This window comes from Callorhinus ursinus, unplaced genomic scaffold, assembly GCF_003265705.2.
Source record: "Callorhinus ursinus isolate GAN/ISIS: 27379988/994484 unplaced genomic scaffold, GSC_fseal_2.0 scaffold2, whole genome shotgun sequence".
Taxonomy (NCBI): domain Eukaryota; kingdom Metazoa; phylum Chordata; class Mammalia; order Carnivora; family Otariidae; genus Callorhinus; species Callorhinus ursinus.
Genome location: NW_027397064.1, coordinates 58971346 through 58986722, shown reverse-complemented (window position 1 = coordinate 58986722; position 15377 = coordinate 58971346). Strand labels below are relative to the sequence as shown.

At 39.7% G+C, this 15377-nt stretch overlaps 1 protein-coding gene and 1 pseudogene across 1 annotated transcript in view; one reads left to right on the top strand and one right to left on the bottom strand.

The window, feature by feature from the left end:
* Positions 1-1922: 1922 nt before the first annotated feature.
* METTL8 (methyltransferase 8, tRNA N3-cytidine) overlaps positions 1923-15377 on the bottom strand; it is a 177394-nt gene continuing 163939 nt past the window's right edge. Inside the window, exon 11 of the mRNA XM_073882631.1 lies at positions 1923-2508. Within this exon, the coding sequence (XP_073738732.1) occupies positions 2468-2508 (41 nt within the window). The 3' untranslated portion in view covers positions 1923-2467. The remainder of the gene's footprint in view (positions 2509-15377) is intronic.
* On the top strand, positions 9658-10259 carry LOC112809363 (gamma-aminobutyric acid receptor-associated protein-like 2 pseudogene; annotated as a pseudogene).

Below are 15377 nucleotides of genomic sequence, written 5' to 3'. Positions count from 1 at the left end.
ACCCTTTTGCATCTCAGGCTCCTCATCTGTGCAATGGAGTCAAGAGAGGTGTTGGGGAGGGGAAAATTTCCTCTTTCCCCTCTTATTTCTTTTGGCTGTTTGAATAATTAAGATGACATAAGACAGATTAACAAGAGTAAAACAAATTTAATTACATACTTACCAAGAATCCACCAAACCGGAGAGATTCCGAAGACAGCCAAAATAAGGTAAATAAGTCATCTTGAACTAGGGAGAAGTGGGTAGGGGTCTGGGGCTTCAAAGGGAAGGAAGACAATTCACAGGAAGATGAAGAAGAGTAAAATGTTTGCTAAACAAATGTTTACTGGACTATACAGAACCAAGAGCACACAGAAAAGAATTTTAACAAATAGATTTTGCTAAATTCCTCTCTGTCCACCACACCTAGCTCATATTATACTGTAGTTATGAATGGTCTGGAAGCCAGCCCTCTCTATAAATTCTTTTAGGCAGTTAGGAAAATGTCAAAGTTTCTTTCTGAGCCTTCTGTTTCTTAAATATAATCAGCCTAAAATGAGCCATGTGCCAAAGAGAGATTTTGGGGTGGTATATTTTGTTTCCCTACAGTGGTCACCTTTTATCCTAATATCCTAATGAATGACAAAGACTTTCTCCTTGACCTAACTGTACTCTGGCTCCTCTAAACTCTCAAGGCCCTGACCTTGGGCTCTGTCCTTCAGACATTAGTCCAGTTTTAGCAAGAATCCTCTTGTGTCAATTTAGCAGAAAATCCCCCATCCCTAATATCTGATCAAATTCTTCATCCTCCTCCCTCAATACCTTATCACTCTGGCCTGCCTTCAGCAAGAATCCTGTTCAGTCAGTCTAGCAAGAATCCTATTAGCCTTGATGTTTTCTCTTAGTAATTTTCCATACCCTGATCCCCACTCTACTCTTTGGCTATACATCTCCACTTGTCCTTATATTATTCAGAGTTGAGCCAGATTTTTCTTCCCTGCTATAAACCTCAGTGTAGTAGTCTCCTCGAGTAAAATCGTCCTGTGTCATGAATAATTTTTTTTTAAAGATTTATTTAGTTGAGAGAGAGTGCATGCAGTGGGGAGGGGCAGAAGGAGAGAGAGTCTTAAGCAGACTCCACACTGAGTCTGGAGCCTGGCATGGGGCTCCATCTCAGGACTCTGAGATCACTACCTGAGCTGAAAAACCAAGAGTCAGCCGCCTTACCAATTGCACCGCCCAGGTGGCCCAATAATTCTTTTTTTTTTTAACATGGGCATGACATGTGCATACACATAGCTCTCTGTGCCCCCTTCCCTGGACACTAGTTGCAGTATACATCTTCACCCCTTTCACTCTCCCTTGGTAAGGTACATCTGGATGCCAGGTGAGTTAAATTAATGCTGCTTTGACAATGGTTTTCAAACTGGAGTGGACCTCAGAATAACCTCCAGCACTTGTGGATCACAGGTTGCCAGGTCCTACCTAGAGCCTCCGATTCAGTAGGTCTGGGGTATGACTCGAAAATTTGCATTTCTCTTAAATACAAATGATGTAAATGCTGCTGGTGGTCCTGGAATCATGCGTTAAGAACTATGGTAAGAGAAGAACTTTGAATCCACTAGAATATTGTGATCAACCAATCAGTCAATCAGTCAAAAAGTGCACTCATGTGTAATAAGTTACTTTCTACATTTTGGGTTAACTGCTGAGTTAGCAACCTCTCAAGGGTCTTCCAGCTAAAAAAAATTCTATGATGTTTAAGTGAAGCAAGACAATGAGTTCAACAGTTGAAGCCTGGCTCCCACTGCAGTCGTACCCTCTTTCAGTTCTTTCTGGTATCTCCTCCACCCCACCTGCCTGAAGACCCTAATCCTCAGTGTCACAGGGACCAGGGACGGCACACTGTGGTTTAGTTTCCTGCATGAGTACAGAACAGAGTATTCTCCTACGAGTCCTGGCAGTTGTGATGAGAATCCTTTATTCACCTCAGGCCTCTCTCTAAGGAGATCAAATCTACATTCTGACTTTTCTGGGGCTAAGGGAGGTCATTCCAGCCCTAGCAAATGCTGCAATTTGCTTTTAAGAATGTCCAAGACAGGTAACCACAGTGATGCATTGCCCTCAGGTAATTTTAAGTTGAAATCCAAAAGGAAACAAAATTTAAATTACATATCTAGGCTTTCCTAATAGTGATGTATTTTCTGTGGAGACATTTAAATCAGTTGTTCTTCAGAGGCTGATTGTCCAAAAGAAAGAAGAAATGCTTCTCTGGGGGTTTTGGAAGTCTATTGGCTTTATGGGTCTGCAAGAAGCCAGGAAAGGAAACTTAGTAGCAGAGGGAGTGAGAAGTACGCTGGGCAGCTGCCCCTCTGGCCAGGTGCAGTTTCTCTTAGAAGGAGGCTCTGATAGGGGCACCTGGGTGGCTCAGTCAGTTAAACGTCCAACTCTTGATCTCTGCTCAGATCTTGATCTCAGGGACACAAGTTCAAGCCCCCATGTTGAGCTCCATGCTGGATGTGGAGCCTACTTTAAAAAAAAAAAAAAAAAAAAGGAGGCTCTGATAAGTGCATTCACACAGTGGAACAATTTATTCCCTCAGGCTTTTTTACAACATACCCCTCCACCACACCTTTCCAATGGGAACTGATTATAAAAATAGTCAGTTCAGGCGCCTGGCTGGATCAGTTGGTAGAGCATGTGACTCTTGATCTTGGGGTTGTAAGTTCAAGCCCCACATTGAGTGTAGAGATTACTTAAAAATAAAATCTTTACATGGGCACCTGGGTGGCTCAGTTGGTTAAGTGTCTGACTCTTGGTTTTGGCTCAGGTCATGATCTCAGGGTTGTGGGATCCGGCCCTGTGTCAGGCTCCCTGCTCAGTGGGGAATCGCCTTGAGATTCTCTCTCCCTCTCCATCTGTCCCTCCCCACCACGCTCTTTCTTTCTCAAATAAAATAAAATAGTCTTTAAAAAAATAAAATAAAGGGGTACCTGGGTGGCTCAGTCGGTTAAGCATCTGCCTTCAGCTCAGGTCATGATCCCAGGGTCCTGGGATGGAGCCTCACGTCGGGCTCCCTGCTCAGTGGGGAGTCTGCTTCTCCCTCTCCCTCTGCTGCTCCGCCTGCTTGTGCTCTCTCTCACTATCGCTCTCTCTGTCAAATAAATAAATAAAATCTTCTAGAAAAAATAAAAAAAATAAATTCATTAAAAAATAACAATAGTCAATTAATGGTTACTCATTTTTAATGAAAAAAGCTAACATGGCATATATGAAGGTGCTCCATGTGGCAGGTGTTATTATAAGGACTTTCCTCATATTAATTTATTTAATCCTCATAATGGTCCCATAAATACTATTATTATCTCTATTTTCCAGACAAAGAAGCTAAGGCACAAAGAATTAATTAATTTGCCCAAGGTCATATCAGTTAGTAAGAGGTAAAGATGGAATTAAAACCAACTCTGGCCTCAGAGTTGCGTTCTATGTTGCATTTTTTTTAACAGAGAACAACAACTTTCTAGATTAATTAAATCCATAACTCAAATGTTTTATTGAACCATTTGACAATCACAATCTGTTATGGGTTGAATTGTGTCCCTCTCCAAAAAGATATGTTGAAGTCTTACCCCCAGTATTACAGAATGTGAACTTTTTTTTTTAAAGATTTTTTTAATTTATTTGACAGAGAGAGAGACAGCAAGAGAGGGAACACAAGCAGGGGGAATGGGAGAGGGAGAAGCAAGCTTCCCGCTGAGCAGGGAGCCTGATGTGGGGCTCGATCCCAGGACCCTGGGATCATGACCTGAGCCGAAGGCAGACGCTTAATGACTGAGCCACCCAGGTGCCCCACAGAATGTGAACTTCTTTAGAAATAGGGTCATTGCAGATGTAATTAGTTACTTCATACTGAAATAGAGTGGGCCCTTAATCCAATATGACCAGTGTCCTTTTAAGAAGGCCATGTGAAGACAGAGACACACAGAGATAACACCAAGTGACTGCAAAGATATGTATTGGGGATAGGCAGCTGCAAGACAAGGAATGCCAAAGACTACCAGCAAACCATCAGAAGCTAGGAAGAGGCAAGAAATTATTCTCCTACAGAGTTCAGAGGGAATGTGGCCCTGCCCCAACACCTTGATTTTAGACATTTAACCTCCAGAACTATGGAGACAATAAACTTATTATTTTAAGCCACCCAGTTTGTGGTTACCTTGTTATGGCAGCCCTAGGAAACTAATGCAGAACAGATACATTCTTTTCTCCACTTTCTTCACCTCTCCCTTCTAACTTTCAACAGGAATGCCCTAGACTAGCAGATCCACTTGGTAGGACAAAAGGAAAAATCTGAGTTGTTCATTCATTCTGAGCCTGCCTGGCATGATTCCCAGCACATGGTAGGGGCTTAATAAATGTTTGTTGATTGGATGGATTCTTCCAACATTTACTAAAGGACCACTCTTTGTCATGATTATCTAGAAATGGCACAAGTCCTAAAAATCAAGACTAGGTAGTTAGTTACATTCCTCCTTTCAAATCCATAGATGACTTGATAAAAATTAGCCACCAGAATGTCTTCCAACTATCCCTAACACAAGTAAAAATGACCGTTAAAATTTTGCTTCTGGACCTTCTGGTTCCATTGATCTGTGTATTTTTGAGTAATGCTTCACCTCGTTTCCATTTTCTTGCCCTCCTCTGGTGGAGGTGCTAATGAATGGAGAAAGGTATGAAAAGCAGACAGCAGGAGGGAGAAGTACAACCCCAAACCTGATCATGAGGGCTTGGAAAATTGAGAGGACACCACTGTCAAACTGTAGAAAAAGCCCTCTGAACATATTTTAGACATTAGTATCTAATGAAGGCTCATAAAGGTACTTTTAAAAAGGTTTGCCCAAGACAAAGAATGAAATGATTTTTCTGAAAATAAATTTATTAAAGATGTTGAGTGAAAAGAGGAAAGTATATGTAATATAGTCTCATTTCTATAAAACAATGACAAAAATTCCCATGTGTATATGTGTGTATAAAACTGTTTATGTACATACTGGGGTATAGTTGTTTCTAGGCATTGTCAATAAAGCTGGGTTTTCTGGTATTAGTTTTAAGAAATAAAGCATCCTAATTTATAAACTTACAAGATACTCACCCACTCACTCATACTCCCCTTCCCCAGTAGTCTCCCCGTGAGTACTTATGGATTTCCACTGGTTGAGTTCCACATACTAGAGCCCCAAGGAAATAAATGGCATGGTCATCTATAGAAACTGTTGGAACATGCAGTGAGAATAAGAAATAAACTTTTGTTACTATAGGCTACCAAAATCTGGGGTCATTTGTTGCAACCACAGAATCTAACCTAACCTGACTGTTACAGTAATTATGCACAAGGCACAGGGCTAGGTACACATAGTCATTTTTTATTTTTTTTAATTAAAAAAAATTTTTTTAGAGAGAGAGAGCGCATGCACACAAGTGGGGGGGCTCAGAGGGAAAGGAGACAGAGAATTTTTTTTTAAGATTTTATTTATTTACCTGAGAGAGAGCAAGAGTGAGAGAGAGAGAGCACAGAGGGAGAGGGAGAGGGAGAGGTAGATTCCCCGCTAAGCAGAGAGTCTGACGCGGGACTCCATCCCAGGATCCTGAGATCATGACCTGAGCCGAAGGCAGACACTTAACTGACTGAGCCACCCAGGCACCCCAAGAGAGAGAATTTTAAGCAGGCTCCACGCCTAGCACAGAGCCTGATGCGGGACTCGATCTCACAACCCTGAGATCACGACCTGAGCAGAAATCAAGAGTCGGACGCTTAATCAACTGAGCCATTCAGGTGCTCCCAAATAGTCATTTTAATAGAAGGAGGAAGAAGTATTAGGAAACTAAAATCTTGTTTGCTTTCACATAAATCGGTAAGCCATGAACAGAGCAGAAGACCTATTAGAAATTTAAAACTGGCCAAATTTTCTAAAAGGCTTCTGGTACTCAATTCTGATAATAATAAGGGCCAGTCTCTCTATAACAGAAGTTAAAACCCCAAGAGAAACAGAGTAACAAGGGTATGTTTTCCATATAAAAATCACTTTGCTGGAATATGAGGACTCCATGTCACTGTACAGATTTATGAAGAAAACAGAATTCTTAATAGAGCCTCGGGCATCTGCTCCTATCATGGAGGGGAAGCACTCCCAGAAGCAAGTAGACAACATTTGCCTAGAACCTGCTATTATTACACTCTGTGCATATGGTAGCTAAAAACTCATTAGTTCTATAATTCTGGCTGAAGTTGGCAAGCCACCTCCAGAAATATTTCATACAAGCAAAGTGACAGATGGCAATTTCCTTTGTTATAGGATGAACTGGTTAGGGTAGTGGTCACATGCAAGTCATCTAGATAAGAGTGAAACTACTCTTAAGTAATTTATCTGCAACTTCTGATAAGTCAATCTTCATAAAATTGGCCTCATTTTTGTCATCCAAGAACACATTATTGGTCAGACTTACATAATTTCTTTCAAATAGGATTAGAAAATGTATTTCAGTGGACACTGTGAGGTAGATATATAATTTGTAGCAACAAAAAAACAAAGAGTAGTCATTTTGTTCTAATTTCCCTCCACAGCTGTAGTTCCTTCTGTAAGGGCTGTTTGTTTTCCTCTCCAACATACCATCCCCAACCTCCTTCTTTTAGTAAAAATGTACTAGACAATAAAAACAGTACGGTGCTATACAATAATACTTTTGAGGCTCCCTACCAACCCTCCTTATGCTTCAGGTAGAGCTGCCCCCACTCCCATCCCCACACTCTAAGTGATGAATATATGACCCAAACCTGGCCAGTCCAATTACTGCATCTCCTGGCCTCATGGTTTAGTCAGAGATGGATATGTGACCTAGCTTGGGTCAATGAGAGTCTTACTCCAGTTTTGGGCTGGAACTGTTAAGAAGGAGATATTACTAGGTCTCCTGGGTGACCCAGTCAGTTAAGCATCAGACTCGTGATTCCGGCTCAGGTCAGATCTCATGGGTCATGAGATGGAGCCCCACGTGGGGCTCTGCACTCAGCAGGGACACTGCTTGAGATACTCTCTCTCCCTCTGTCCCTCCCTCACCCGACTCTCTCTCTCTCAAATAAATAAATAAATCTTAAAAAAAAAAAGAATGAATGAATGAAAAGAAAGAGATATTCTCTTTCCAGTGGATAGAATGCAAGCCTAAGTTGTTTTTGGAATCTTTGCTACCACTTCAGACAATGCAGGCATACAGAGGAAAGCAGAATCAAAAAGTTTCCTGGCTTCATTTTTTTGTGTACATGGGTCCAAATAATCTTAAAGCTACCATGCCCTATACTTTTTCATTTACATGAGTCAGTAAATTTCCTTTTTTGCCTTAAGCCAGTTGGATATTTTTTTTCATTTGCAACCATAAGAGTTGCACTCTTATGGTTGACTAATGCACTCGCTATCATAGGAAAAACAGCCAGAAAAAAATATTATAGTCTTCCTTGGTCTTATCTCAATGACCCATTGAACCAGAAACACGAAACAAATAAACAGAATTTCAAATGAAATTTCTTCCCAATATAGTCCATTTTCCCAAAGAATTTCAAAGCATTTACAAACCTCAGAGAATAATACCCTGGAGTTGTACGAGGCACTCTTTGTTAGCAGAGTTAAGAATAACATTGACCTTTTCCTGAGAATAGTCTATGCGCCAAAAACCATACAAGGCATTTTATACCTTTACCTTATTTAGTATTCACAACTACTTTATTAGATTGGTATTATTATGCCCAATTTACAGATGGGGGAGTTGAAGTCAGAGAGGTTCATTTTCCTCAGGTGATTCAGCTTATACGTGACCTCTCCTGCATTTAAACTCATGTCTTTCTAGCCCAAAGTCTGTCTTCTTCTAAGCAACATGGCCTCTTTTCTTATATCCATATTGACATTTTTGTCAATACCTCCCTACTTACCCTTCTGATTGGCCCTTCTCCTCCTGAGGTCCTAGCTGTATGGCCTAAAAATAGACACCTGACCTGGGCAAGGTAATTGTATTCACTCACTTGAGAATTTAAATATGGGACACAGAAGGAAGTTGCACTCAGTGGTAGATTCTTGAGCTGAAATGGCATATATGTTACTTGTAAGACATACTTTTCTAGCTTAGGGAACAACATGGTCTTAAATCTTTCATTTTTCCAATGATTTACTCAAATTCTCATGTTCTTTCCCAAGATCTCCTCTGTGGGGACTTCCCCCTAAGCTGTCCAAGACTTTCAGGGGCTTTCTTGATACAAAAGGATCCACCCTGTCAAACCTCAAAAATAAAGAACTTGAAATCTGATTAGATCACTACTAGTAATAGTCTTGTCCCTGCCACACAGCATTACACTTCAGTGTTGGTCTTGTGCAGGCTGATGGATGCTTGCCTGTCTTCATTAGCCCAGAGTCCCATGCTTGGCCTCCAAGATAAGAGTTTTGTTGACTTGCATTCACATATTCAACACAATGCCAGGAGAGCTGGGTCTCACAGGGAATCCAGCCATTGGAATTTTGTGTTTAGTTCAGGTCACCAACTTAAACTCACCCTTCCCTCTCAGTGCCATCCTTTTGAGAAACTGTGGTGTCCTATTCTACCAAAGGGCAAGACCACATGGTTGACACTGATAGGCTACTGGACTTTAATTCTAAGAAAAAGTGGGTGGGTGGAGGTCTCTGTTCTCTTTCCCTGGAAGTCCCTTCCTCAAGAGAAAGGATGCCAATGACCCTGATATTTGCATAACTAAGTTGGGGAGCAGCATTCAAAGGATTCCTTTCACAATAATGAAATTCTGCTCCTGGATCAGTTACTTTCTCTACCTAAGAACACAGACACCTCTAAAAACATTTTCTAAAACTACGTCACCAGGCATCGTGTGCCATCCTGGATCAGAGGCATGGTGAGTTAGCTAGTAGAGGAAGCTGACTGATGAGCTAGAGAGCTTTCTGACTTTGCATAAAACTCCCTGTTCTACTGTGTGCAAGGTCTTGCTGTTCTTGCCTTTCCTTAGGTTTTTCCCAGGTTAGTGAAGTGCCATCTCTGTTTAGTAGTTCATGTTGCAGGTCAAATTTGTGTTCCAGGAAAATTCAACTTAACAGTACTAAAGGCTAATAAAGGGTGATTATTTTTATAATAATTTATAAGAAAAATTAATATACACTTCCAGAAGCTCCCTATCTAATACTTTATCCATTAACTGCTATCAAACACATTAACACTTCATTGCTTTGCATAAATAATAGAGAAATAATAAAAGACTGTGTAATCATTCTTAAAAGTGTTGGTGCTGGGCTTGATGCAAGAATTTTTTAATTATTCTATGGAGAATACCAAAATCAAGGGCTATAAAAACTTTTTGGTCAAATGGCTGGAATTAGGCAAAAGAGAAATGGAGCAGAGGACTGACTTTATTCTCTACTATCAAGTCTTCATGTATATCTGGAGCCAAAAGCAGCTGGGAGCCATGAAGGAGCATTTTATCATAGGCTTGATGGGCCTCTCCTTCCTAATTGTATAGCATTTATACACACTTTTAAATTATGAGATGTTTGAACTATACAGAAAAAATACAGTGGTTGGTGCACTGAGCTCCAAGGCTCCGACAGCTGGGGGCATCCCTTCCCCACCGGGGCCACCATGATGTGAACCTTCAAGGAGGACCACTCGCTGAAATACAGATGCTGGAATCTGCAAAGATCTGAGCGAAATATGGCAACCGGGTTCCCGTGGTTGTGGGAAAAGTCTCAGGCTCTCAGACTGCCGACACTGACAAACGGAAGTATCTGGTTCGGTCTGACATCACGGTGGCTCAGTTCACGTGGATCATCAGGAAAAGGATTCAGCTCCCTTCTGAAAAGGCAATCTTCCTGTTGGTGGATAAGACAGTCCCACAGTCCAGCCTAACTACAGGACAGTTTTATGAGAAGAGACAAGATGAAGATGGATTTTTGTATGTGGCCTACAGTGGAGAGAACACTTCTGGCTTCTGAGGGCCATTACACAAGGCTAGGTGCACCATTGTGGCTTGTAAATTGCCAGCCCTTTGCAGTTACCAGACCTCTTCACATTGACCTATTAGTGCATTTGTAACTGAGTTTGTTTCTTAATACATTGGAAAGTATTGTTTCCTTAGATTAGTAAATTATCATACAGACTTTTCTTTCGAGTTTTCCTATTTGTGCACTGTCCTCATGGCTGTACTCCAGGGAACTTGTTCCTCTGAGGATCATATTTAATGAAGATATTTCCATATTAAAGTGAGGTAGTGATGTAGGAAAGACGTTAGGGTTCAAAGCCGATGGCCAAGAAAGAATTCATGAGACATCTTTGCTGCAAAAAGGAGGTTTTATGAAAGCGCGGGAACAGGACCCGTGGGCAGGAGGAGCTGCACCGGGGTCATGAGGAATGGCCCGTTATATACCTTCAAGTTGGGAGGGGGTTAGGGATAGCGTAACCCCCTGAAATTCTGCTTTTTTAGAAGGAATTTTAGAAGCAAGGCTTCCAGGACCTTGAGGGGGCTAGCTGTTGGTGGGAAAAGGTCATTTATTACTGTCTAATAAAACCTTAGTCATGAGACCCTTCAGATGTATATCGGTGGACCATATGCTTGGGGGATGATTGCCAATACATATCTTGCGGGGTTTAGAGATAAAGGAAGTTTCCAAAGGAATTTTTATATGTTAAAGTAGACTTATAGGATCCTGGGAGTCAGGCTAGGGTTGTCTTTTGCCCTTAGGAAAGTATTAACATTGAGGCAGTCTGTCACTCTGCCTGTTTCAAGGACTTGTCAATGGGCTGTAGGTAGTAAGGAAATATAATAATTTCTCTTCTGGCTTTGTTTCCCACATCAGGTAGATGGGGTATTAAAGTGAAAGGGAGGGGAATGATGCATTTCTCCTGGATTAAGTTTGAAGTGCTAAAGATGGCTAAGTATTAAAAGCACCCAAATTAAATCCTTAGCAATCAGAACACTTGCTTCACTAGATTTTGCCAACTGCCAATCATGTTGGACTGAGCTAATCTGTTTCTCTTTCTGAAACTATTAAGATAAATAATTAAGAATAAAACTTCCTCGGGGTGCCTGGGTGGCTCAGTTGGTTAAGCAACTGCCTTCGGCTCAGGTCATGATCCTGGGGTCCCTGGATCGAGTCCCGCATTGGGCTCCCTGCTCAGCGGGGAGTCTGCTTCTCCCTCTGACCCTCCCCCCCTCATGTGCTCTCTCTCTCTCTCATTCTCGCTCTCTCAAATAAATAAATAAAATCTTTAAAAAAAAAGAATAAAACTTCCTCTTAGGGAAAGAAAGGAAGAAAAGAGAAAGAAAGAAAGAAAGAAAGAAAGAAAGAAAGAAAGAAAGAAAGAAAGAAAGAAAGAAAAGAAAGAAAAATACAGAGAATAATACCCAATAAACCCCCAAGCTTTGACATATTTTAACTTTTTGCACTATTGTATTAGTTTCCTAGGGCTGCCATAACACATTACCACAAATTTGATGGCTTAAAACAATAAAAATTTATCCTGTCAAAGTTCTAGATGCCAGAAGTCCAAAATGAAGATGTCACCATGGTTGATTCTTTCTAGAGGCTTTGAGGGAGAATCTTTTCTATCTCTCTCTCCTAGCTTCTGGTGGCTGCCAGCAAACCAAGACACTATGTATCTTTTCTCCTCTCCTCTTCAGAAAGATATTTGTCATTGGATTTAGGGCTCACCCTGATTCAGGATGATCTCATCTCCAGATCCTTAACTTAATTACATCTGCAAAGACCCTTTTTCTAAATAGGGTGATATTCATAGGCTTTTGATGGAACATATTCTTTTGGAGGCCACCATTCAACCCAGTACAAATATTTACTTTAACCCTTACAAACAAAATGGTGTAGATATCATTGAAATTCCCTCCCCAAACCCCTTCTATCTATTTTGCTTCAGCCCCAGATGTAACAACTATCCTAAGCTTCACTAACATGTATACTCTAGTACTTTTACTACCTTTGTAACCACAAAGAACATGCAGTTGTTTATATACAGACATTATCCTTATAAAAGATTTCTATAAATGATATCATCCAGTACATTTCTTTTCCAACTTGTTTTTTTCACCGAACCTTAATATTTTAAGATTTACTTATGCTGATACATGTAGCTCTGATTTATCTATTTTGACTATGGTATAAATATCCCACAATTTATTTATCCAGTCTTCTGTTGAAAGAGATTTAGTGTTTTATAATTGGGGTATTATAAACTTTATGGTCATGATCATCCCAGGATGTATCTCCCTATCCCTCTACACATACATGTATGAGAATTTTTTTAGGGTGAATACCCTGAAGTGGAACCAATAGTATTTTTTTCCCTCTATTTTTCTATTCCTAGATAAATATTAAATGTTGTTCTAAAAGGTTTGCTAACAATAAGCTATAAACTGTCTGGGCCTCATTCTGTTTTGGGAATGGATTTTTTTAACCATAGGTTTTTTTTTTAAGATATTATTTATTTATTCAAGAGAGACAGAGAGAGAGGCAGAGGCAGAGGGAGAAACAGGCTCCCCGTGGAACTGGGAGCCCAATGTGGGACTCGATCCCAGGACCCTGGGATCATGATCTGAGCCAAAAGCAGATGCTTAACCAACTGAGCCACCCAGGCGTCCCATCACTATAGTTAAATTTATTTAATGATTATAAGTATATTAAAGTTTTAAAATTTCCTTTTTAGATAACTTTGGTCATTTACATTTCTCTAGAAAATTATCCAATTTATGTTTTTGTGTTTTCAAATGTTTGGGCTTATGGTTGTTTATAATAACACACACACACACACTCTCTCTCTCTCCCCCTCTCTAAAAAAAAAAATAATAATAGATAAAAATAAAGGGGGGTGCCTGCGTGGCTTAGTCGGTTAAATGTCCAACTCTGGATTTGGGTTCAGGTCATGATCTCAGGGTTGTGAGATGAAGCCCCACGTGGGGCTCCCCTTAAGATTTTCTCTCTCCCTCTCCCCACCTTCTCTTTCTCTAAAATAAATAAATAAATAAATAAATAAAATATATAATAACATGAAACTGTGGTTTTGTAAGGTCAAAAGGCTGAATATGGCAATTTTATATGACTTAATTGACAAAATTTATTGTGGCTTTATATTTTCCTTCTTTACCTGTAATTATAAACACTTTCAATCTTAGTATCATTGTACCTCCTGTATATTTTTAATCACCAAACATTATTTTATCAGTCTTTTTTTTTAAGATTTTATTTATTTATTTGACAGAGAGAGACACAGCAAGAGAGGGAACACAAGCAGGGGGAATGGGAGAGGGAGAAACAGGCTTCCCGCTGAGAAGGGAGCCGGATGCAGGGCTCGATCCCAGGATCCCGGGATCGTTACCTGAGCCGAAGGCACATGTTCAATGCCTGAGCCACACAGGTGCCCCAATTTTATTAGTCTTTCAAAATGATTATCTCTTCATTTTTTATTTTATGAATTTCTACTTTTTAAAAAATTTCTTCTTGCTCCCTTTGAATTTACTCTGCTGTTGTTTTTCCAACTTACTGAATTGAACATGGAGCTATGGATTTCTTTTTTTTACTTTTTTTTTTAAAGACTTTATTTATTTGATAGACAGAGACACAGTGAGAGGAAACACAAGCAGGGGGAGTGGGAGAGGGAGAAGCAGACTTCCCACGGAGCAGGGAGCCTGATGTGGGAAGAAATAGAAAGTCTGAACTTACCATTTATCAGTAAGCAGACTGAATCAGTAATCAAATCTCTCAACAAATAAAAGTCTAGGACCAGATAGCTTCATTGGCAAATTCCACCAAACATTTAAAGAAAAATTAATACCAATCCTTCTCAAACTCTTCAAAAAAAATAAGAGAACAGTTTCAAACTTATTTTATGAGATCCACATTAACCTGAAACCAAAACCTGACAAGAACACTACAATAAAAGAAAATTACAGGCCGATATCCCTGATAAACATAGATGCTAAAGCCCTCAACAGAATATTAGCAAGCTGAATTTAACAATTAAAGGGATGTATTAAAAGAATCAGACACCATCAAGTGCGATTTATCCCAGGACCCTGGGATCATGACCTGAGATAAAGGCAGACGCTTAACCACTGAGCCACCCAGGTGCCCCAGAGCCATGGATTTTTAATACTTCTATGATCGGATACACATACATTTAAGGCTATACTCTCTCAGATGTATCCAAATTTTAGTAACTAATATTTTCATTGACATTTAGTTCTACATATTTATTTCTATCTTAATTTTTCATTGAAAAGTAAATTACTTAAAAATGTACTTTTTAGGGGCGCCTGGGTGGCCCAGTCAGTTAAGCATCTGACTTTGGCTCAGGTCCTGGGATCAAGCCCTGCTTTGGGCTCCTTGCTCAGAGGGAGTCAGCTTCTCCCTCTCCCTCTGCGCTCTCTCTCTCTCAAGTAAATAAATAAAATCTTAAAAAAAAATAGGAGCGCCTGGGTGGCTCAGTCGTTAAGCGTCTGTCTTTGGTTCAGGTCATGATCCCAGGGTCCTGGGATCAGGCCCTTCATTGGGCTCCCTGCTCCACAGCAAACCACTTCTCCCTCTCCCACTCGCCCTGCTTGTGTTCCCTTTCTCGCTATGTCTCTACCTGTCAAATAAATAAAATCTTTAAAAAAATAAAAAAATAAAAATAAAAATAAATAAAAATGTACTTTTTAGTTTCTACAATACATGAGTTTATTCATTTATTTGCCATATTTTTAATAATTCATTTCAAATTTTATTACTTTTTTTCAGAGAAAATATATCAATTTTTTGGAATTTCTCTTCTTTTATGGCCTAATATATGATTTGTTTTTGAAAGAGTTTATGTGTGTTTGAAAAGAATGGGCATGTTATCATTTTGATAGTAGAGTAGTGTTTTTATATGAAGCTCATAATTGTGTAATTCAAGTCTTCTAGAGGCTTACTGATTTTTTTTTGACTGATCTATCAGTTTTGGATAGATGTATTAAAATCTTCCACTACAATTTCAGATTTGTAAAATTATCTTGTGATCCTGTTCATTTTTGCTTTTTATATTTTGGCTTGGTTATTAGGCATATACAAAGCAGTTATTTTCTCTTCGTGCTTTTAAAACATTAATTCCTTTTGCCTCTGACCTCTATTTTGTTGTCTATCCAATTGTTGATCCAATGTAGGCAATCTGTCTTTCCTTTCTCTTTGTTTTTTAAAATGTTTCTCCTTGTCTTTAACATTCTGCTATTCCATTATGATGATTCTAGGTAGATTCCCACTTGGAAATCTTATAGAGTCTCAAGGCTGTAAAGGTGCTGTCACTCAACACCCACACCCTAGGGCCAATATCCTGGT